The 8,055-nt window shown below is 49.4% G+C and overlaps 1 protein-coding gene across 1 annotated transcript; it reads left to right on the top strand.

Annotated features, from left to right (window-relative positions):
• Nucleotides 1-265: 265 nt before the first annotated feature.
• On the top strand, nucleotides 266-6,626 carry Tspyl2 (TSPY like 2). The gene is made up of 7 exons (XM_026407416.2): nucleotides 266-1,179; nucleotides 2,490-2,567; nucleotides 2,671-2,782; nucleotides 2,865-3,010; nucleotides 3,131-3,225; nucleotides 3,539-4,260; nucleotides 5,919-6,626. The coding sequence occupies exons 1-7, from the start codon at nucleotides 373-375 to the stop codon at nucleotides 6,047-6,049; spliced, it is 2,091 nt and encodes a 696-aa protein (XP_026263201.1). The 5' UTR covers nucleotides 266-372; the 3' UTR covers nucleotides 6,050-6,626.
• Nucleotides 6,627-8,055: the final 1,429 nt, after the last annotated feature.

The raw sequence follows: 8,055 nt of genomic DNA, 5'->3' as shown, positions 1-8,055 counted from the left end.
TCCTCTCTTCGCCGGGGTAGACAGCCCGCTGATTCGCGGGTTTGAGGAGAGCCAATCGGAAAGTGATGATGTGTAGTGTTGGCAAGCAGATTGCGTGAGAGCGGGCAGGGGTCGCAGGAACGCGAGCGCCGCCGCGGCGGCCGGCAGCCAATGATGAGGCAGGCAGGCTCCTTGCGTCAGGCAGTGGGCGGGGCCTCGCGATTGGCGCGGAGGGAGTAGGGCAAGCGCTGTGGGAGGGAACGCCAGAGCGAGGCGGTGAGCGGAGCTGGTCGCGTGAGGCGCAGCGGCTGCATTTGAGGTGTAACTGGTAGCGGCGGCCGGCCAAGAGCAAAGGAGCTAGTGCTATCTCCTGAGCTTGTGAGCGCGGTCACCATGGACCGCCCGGATGAGGGGCCTCCGGCCAAGACCCGCCGCCTCAGCGGCTCGGAGCCCCCTCAGCGCGATCCGCCGCCGCCGCCTCCCCCGCCGCCGCCACCGCCGCTCCTGCGACTGCCTCTCCCTCCACCCCAGCAGCGCCCGAGGCTCCGCGAGGAAACCGAGGCGGCACAGGTGCTGGCTGATATGAGGAGGGTGGGACTGGGCCCCGCGCTGCCCCCACCGCCACCCTATGTCATTCTTGAGGAGGGGGGGATCCGCGCGTACTTCACCCTGGGTGCTGGTGGTCCCGGCTGGGATCCTGCGATCGAGTCAGGGTATGGGGAGTCGCCCCCTCCCACAGAGAGCCTGGAAACACTCCCCCCTTCCGAAGCCTCTGGGGGGAGCCTGGAAATTGACTTTCAGGTTGCAGAGCCCAGCAGCCTTGCAGGAGAGAAGGCCCTAGAAACCTGTAGCTCAGGGGGGTGGGGGCCCCAGATGTTAGTCGGTCCAAAGAGGAAGGAGGAGGCTGTCATCATAGTGGAAGATGAGGATGAGGATGAAAAGGAAAGTGTGAGGAGGAGGAGGAGGCGGCGGCGGCGGAGGAAGCAGAGGAAGGTGAAGGAAAGCAAAGAGAGAAATGCTGAGAGGATGGAAAGCATCCTGCAGGCACTGGAGAGCATTCAAATGGACCTGGAGGCAGTGAACATCAAGGCAGGCAAGGCCTTCCTGCGTCTCAAGCGCAAGTTCATCCAGATGCGAAGACCCTTCCTGGAGCGCAGAGACCTGATCATTCAGCACATCCCAGGCTTCTGGGTCAAAGCAGTATCCTTCTCATCGATACTCATGGGCCAGAAACCCATGACAGAAAAGGAGACATGGGGGAGGGACAGAAAGGGTGAAGGGATGTCTGGGAGGGCCAGAGATGGGGGTGAGCCCCCTATCGGAAGACTGACTAGATTGGGTAGAAGAGGGATGGAAGGAGGAGGGCAAAACAGCAGAGAAGCTGGACTGGAGATGTTGGGGGAGCACACAATAAAAACTGGACCACATATGGGAAGAGTGGGGGAAGAGGAGAAGCATAACATTAAAAAAAATGGATCACAAACAGTGAAAGGGGGAGGGTACCAGGGGAGCACAGCAGAAAAATTGGACCAGAGATGGTGAAAGGAAAAGGGGAGGGGCATACAGAAGATGAACTGACTCAGTGAAGAGGGAGGAGAAAGGCAGAGAAACTGCCCAGAGAGGATGTTTAAGGCACAGAGGGCTCTGCAAGCCTAGTTGTCTACTTAGACACTAGGAGACCTCAATCCTAGCTGAAGTTGGGAGGGGATGGAGGAGAGGGCATTAGGGAGGGGCTGGAGCCTCTGAAAGGCCAGGAGAGAATTACCTGGGTATGAAGATCAAGGGGTTAAATGAAGGAAAAGGGAGAATAGGAAGAATCCTATTCACTGTTCCTGATTGTTAAGCTCATCCCTGGGGAACACATATACATGTAACATGTTAGGAACATGTAGGTTTAACATCTTAACAGAATTACATGGAGACAGACCCCTGGCATCCTGATATAAATATCATGTGATCACAGGCCCTCAGCGCACTGGCATACAGTATCATGTAGTCACAAGATTTCAGCACCCAGACAGTGTTATGTAGCCATAGCTTCTCAGCACACAGACATATAGCATCACTTGAACACAGACTCTAAGAGCCATTCACACAACATCATGTGGATGCAGACCCTTGACACCCACTTAGAGGCCCTCAGTAACTGGATACATCATCACTTGGGGCCTTCAGCCCGCAGATACATAGTATTTTGTGAACCCATACCCTCAGCATCCAGAGATATCACATGGACATAGATCCTCAGCACCCAGACACATAGCAAATATGAACCATGGCAAGGCTACCTAACACAGATTTAACATTACATAAACACAGGGTCTCATCACATAAATTGTATCATGGGAATAAAAGTATGCTTTTATAAAGTATGCTTGCTCTACACATATCACATCAATATAGAAGAAATCCTCCTGCTCCAGCCTCTCTTTTGCTCTGCCCTGCCTGGCCTTCCCTCCCTCCCTCACATTGAACAGTTAATCCTTGACCTAAACTGCTCCACTCATCAGTTCCTCAACCACCCCAGAATTTCAATCTTGATCAACCAACGAGATGAAGACATTTTCCGCTACTTGACCAATCTTCAGGTCAGGCCAAAGAGGAACACCAAGGAATCTGGTCCTTAAAGGTGAGGGGGGTGGGAGGTACCGTTGGGGGAAAAGATTCCACCATTGCCACCACCCTGAGCAGGTACAGGATCTCAGACATATCTCCATGGGCTACAAAATGAAGCTATACTTCCAGACAAACCCTTACTTTACAAACATGGTGATCGTCAAGGAGTTCCAGCGCAACCGCTCGGGTAAGTGGTGGTCCCAAGGTAAATCCATGTCCCCCTGTCTGTCCTTATCCAGTCCTGTTTCTATGGCCTCCTCTTCCCATAGGCCGGCTGGTGTCTCACTCCACCCCTATTCGCTGGCACCGGGGCCAGGAACCCCAGGCCCACAATCGCAGGAACCAGGACACCAGCCACAGCTTCTTCAGCTGGTTCTCAAACCACAGCCTCCCAGAAGCTGACAGAATTGCTGAGGTGAGGACCCTCTTGGCATTTGCAGAGAAGGCTTTGCTAGGCTTTCCCTGAGTGTCTGGGGAATTGGATGTAAGGTCTGGCACTTATACACATGGCTCTGTTCCCCTTCTCTTTCAACAGATTATCAAGAATGACCTGTGGGTTAACCCTCTACGCTACTACATGAGAGAAGGGGGCTACAGGGCAAACAGAAAGAAGCAAGAAGAGAAGGAAAGGTGATGGGGGAATTGGTGGTTGAGAAATGGTTTGTTGGACATGGAGCAAAGACTAGGTTAGTATTATACAAGATTTATGGAGCTGCAAGGGACCTTTGGGATAATCTAGTGCAATATTTTATAAGTGAAGAATGACTCCCAGAAATGGCCTGAGGGTTACACAGTCAAGGGCAGAAATGGGACTCTTCCTAGCCTAACATCATTCCTTGGAGCCCTTGTAGCCTACTGCCTTCCCATTTACTTACCATTTTTCAGTGTTTTCCCTGGGTTTATCTCCCACTAACCCCATACTTAGCCTGAAACTTCCCCACAGTAAAGCCAAGGATGAATTTGAGATGGTGATCATGGAAGACGCTAATGACTATTATGCCATGGGAGACGTTCTCAGCGAGATCTCAGACATTGATGAGACCACTGACAATGAGACTATTCATGACATCAAGATTTCTGACTTCATGGAAACCACCGACTACTTCGAGACCACTGACAATGAGATAACTGACATCAATGAGAGCCTGTGTGACAGTGAGAGCCCTAACCACATTGAGAACCCCAACAATGAGATCGCTGACAGTAGTGAGAGTGCTGATGATGAGACCACTTACAACAAGAGTACTGATGACAATGAGAGCACTGACGACAAAAATGAGAATCCTGAAAACAATGAGAATCCCAACAAGAGTGTTGATAGTGACAACAAGAACCTGGACAGTGACAACCGAGGCATCAGTGGCAACCTTGCCATCAGTGCCAACAACCAGGACACCAGTGATAGTGACAACGGAGATGAGGGCAGTGATGATGAAGATAATGATGGCAATGAAGGTGACAATGAGGGTAGTGATGATGATGGCAACGAGGGTGACAATGAGGGAAGTGATGATGACGACAGAGACATTGACTACTACAAGAATGATATTAACATCTTTGACAAGGATCAGGATAACAGCTCCAACCAGGATGACTACGAGGATGAGGTAGAGATCATCTCTGAAGACTCAGTGGAAGAAGAGGAGGAGGAGGGCAGTGAGGAAGGTGAGCTAGACTCTTCTCTCTCAGAGAAAGCCTGGAACAGGGTATCCAGCTACTAACACTGTCTTTTCTTCTGAAGGAAAGAAAAAACAGCTTTATGCAGCTTTTTAAATAAAGGAAGGTCAGCGAGCATTTAATTTATAAATGTAACAAAACCAAACAAAAAAAGTTCAATTCTAGGTGATAGAACTGTTCTAGGTTGTAACAGAGCAAAAGACAAAAAAGTAGACAAAAATATAGGAGATAGTGGTGGAAAATTAAAAGTAAACACACATACACACATACGTGGAAAAAAGTGGCAAATACATTACAGTTCAGCACTCTGTACCCAGATCCCTGGTTTTGTGAGAACTCCCAGGCTTGTTTGGGCAGCTGAAGGTGAAGTGACAGTTTCCTTTGTAAGCTTAGAGGATGGAGCAGCTAATTCTAACTCAAGAGTGGGGAAGAGGGTGGGAGAGCTAGAAAAAGGAGGTGATACTTGAATTGGAAGCTGCATTCCCAATGAAGAGCACTGTGGAGCATTTTCCATGGAATGGATAGTGTGAACAAGGACCTAGAAGAGTGAAAATGCATGGTTTGTTGGGCAAGGGTTCCAAAATTGTCTCCTGAGAACCGTTTTATCAGTTTTGAAAGTTGGTCCTCACAGAAGGGTTCAGTGGTCATACATGTTACATACAATAATTTCCTCTTATAGAATCACACATATTAGCACCTTAAAGACTAAGAAAACCTACTGTGAAAAAAAAAAAACCTATTTCACTTTTCAGATCTCAACATGTTTAAACTTCTTGACCACAGAAGTTATCAAAGAACACATTTTTGGGAAATGAGGAAGGATTGCACAAGGGGGTTTAAGGGAGAGATAAGTATTTGAGGTAACTCCTAAGTTTGGTTCTGACCCAGAAGACTGGTAAAGGTGGTATTTGAGCTTGATTCTAAGCAGACAGAAGAGAAGTGTCATTCCCGCCCCCACCTGGTGGAGAGGGAGATAGACTGGGTGAGAAAACCAACCACTCCTACAGATTTTGGCCATGGGCTCCCTAGCAAACATCATTTCAGACAGGGGTGGGTCATCAAGGATAATGGCGTTGGATGAGTGAGTGGCCTCAATTTAGATTTATTTTTCAGGTAGGGTAGGGGAACTGAGGGAGTTGTCAGTCCTCTTCTCCCACCTGATGGCAAATCCAAGAATGGGAGGCAGAGCTGTCTGCCCAACCCTGGGGTGGTAGTGGGTGTGGGGAATTGGGCTGAAAAAGACAGACTGGGGCCTGTTTGCACCAGACTGGGGAAAAGAAGTGAGGGAGCTGCCTGGGGATGAATAGGTTTATTCAGCTGAGGTCTGAACTCAGGAAGAGCCAGATTGAGGAATGGGGGGTGAGGGGACAGAAAAAAAGCTACTTTCAGAAATGTATCAATTTTGACAGGACAGAGGCAGGGAGCCCACCCTGCCTTCATGCCTCCTTCCTACCCCCGCCCCCCACCCTGTGGGATTGAGTCTGTGGGCATGTGCTGACACAAACAGAGCTGCTTTTTCCAAGCAGAGGCGCTTGGAAAGTGGTTCCAGGCCCTCAAAGGCCCTGGCTGTGTCTTCTGTTCCTTTTCAGAGTGACATCTAACTGCCCTCCTCGATTTCCCCTTCCTTGCCTCTCTCCCCTGTGCAGGCAGTGAGCAAAGCGAAGACAGCTATGAGGAGGAAGGAAGTGAAATCGATTCAGAAGATTCTGACATTGAGGAGGTGCTTCAAGTCCCAAACGCTTGGGCCAACCCGGGGAAGAGGGGGAAAACCGGATAAACATCTTACCCTTTTGGGGGGTCTCTTCTCTGTGTCCCCCTCCTCCTGTCCCGTTTCCCACCCCCTCAGCTAGGGCCATGCGGCTCCACATTGCACTTCTGGGGGGTGACCGACTTCGTACACGGGTTTAAAGTTTATTTTTATGGTTTAGTAATTGCAGAGTTCTTATTTTGGGAGGGGGGAAGGGAGATTCTCCCCCTTTTTGGCCCTCCTCCTCCCGCAGGCTTCTGTGTGCTGCTAAACGTATTTATTGTGATGCCTTGGTCAGGGCCCCTCTAGCCCCCTTCTCCTTGTTAGTGTTGGCCCCAGCCCCTCTTCCTGTGGAGTGGACACCCTGATCCCAAAGCGGAGAGGGTCCTTGTGGCCTTCATCGCAGCTGTGCAGTAGCCTTGAAGGCTCTGTTGCCACCCTGTTCTACCAAGTCTCTCTCTTTCCATCCTTTTCTTCTTCCCTCCCCCCTCACCGTGCCGCTAGCCCGCCTAGGTGTCTATGCAAGGCCGCTTTGCCATTGCGGTATTCCTGTCCCCGCTCCCCCAGAAGTCCCGCCTCTTTTCCCTGTGAACCCTGATGATCCTAATAAAACTGAGCAAATTCAAAGTGCCGCTTCGAGTCTTTTGTCCGCCCTAGTGTGCAATCTCTAGCGGCCAGTCTTCCAACAGGCCAGCACGAAGCCTCCTAGTCTACGCAATCGCCTCCAAGATGGTAGTTGCTGGGGGTTCTGCAGACCTGGGGCAAGCTCCTCCAGGCCGCAAAGGCGTTGCGTCAGACCATTGCGGACCATCCTGACCAATCGCAGGGTGAGGTTGAGGAAGCCCCTCCCTGTCGCGGCGGTCGCTTTAGACCCAGCCAGGTAGCAAAGAGCTTCCCACGCCTTTCCTTTGACGCATGCGCAAAGAGATGTTCTGAGCCTGGACTTTAATTTATTCGGTGATTCATCTGTTCATTTCTAGTGCGTCAAGTCTTTCTTGGGGCCTAGTGTTAGCTAGGCGTGGGGAAGCCAGAAGAATCCATTTTTTTCTCGTTCTTACGTAGTAAAAAAAATAAAAGCTACGATATCGGTCCGGATATCACAACACAATCATACAGGAGCGCGCTCTCGTCTTTGGGGCGTGGGGGTGCAGAATCCCTGTAGCTGGACCTAAGGGAGAAGTCAGGAATAAAGAGGGCTGAGGCTGAGGAGTTTCTATACAGATAAAGGCAGAACAAAGGGAATTCACTCTATAGTTGTGCGGTGGGGTGGGGAATCGATGGGGTGAGGAGTCGGGAGTTGGGCATCTGAAAAGCAGGCTTTGTCTGGGAAACCTTGGAAAGACTGAGCTGTATTTAATTTTGGACCTAGTAACTTTATTTCCACGGACACCAGAAATATATCCCACATTTTTCTGGACTATAATAACTTTTAGACAAATATTCGGGTCGGTATTTTACAATATATCTCCCGAACTTTCCATCTAACGCCTTTATTTTGCAGGAAGGATTCAGATAAGGTCAGATTTGCGTTTTAGAGGCAGCCCTCTGCTGGCTGTCAGGAGAACGGATGGGAGGGAGGAAAAAGCTGTGAGGAAGCTATACCTCAGATGAGAAGGTACCATGGGGATGGATATGGTAGGGTTTTAAATATATATATTTATTTTAATTTCAGAGTATTTTTATATTTAAAGAATTACTACAAAGACAATACAGAAATATCCTGTATACCCCACAGCCAGTTTCCCTAATTATCAACATCTTACTTTAGTGTGGTGCATTTATTGCTGTTAATGAACCAGTATCAGCACATTATTATTAGCCGAAGTCCACTCTTTGTTCAAGTTTCCTTAGTTTTAACTCATTGTCCTTTGTCTCCTCCGGGATCTCATCCAGAGTACCATACTACATTTAGTTGTCATGTTTCCTTAAGTTCCTATTGACTGTGACACTTTCTCAGGATTTCCTTGTTTTTGATAATCTGGAGTCATCAATATTTAAGAAGTACTGGTCAGGTATTCTGTAGAATGTCCCTTCAC

The sequence above is a fragment of the Urocitellus parryii genome, chromosome X (genome assembly GCF_045843805.1).
Source record: "Urocitellus parryii isolate mUroPar1 chromosome X, mUroPar1.hap1, whole genome shotgun sequence".
Classification (NCBI taxonomy): Eukaryota; Metazoa; Chordata; class Mammalia; order Rodentia; family Sciuridae; genus Urocitellus; species Urocitellus parryii.
The sequence above is the reverse complement of the archived record's forward strand: the minus strand, read 5'-3'. Positions and strand labels throughout refer to the sequence as shown.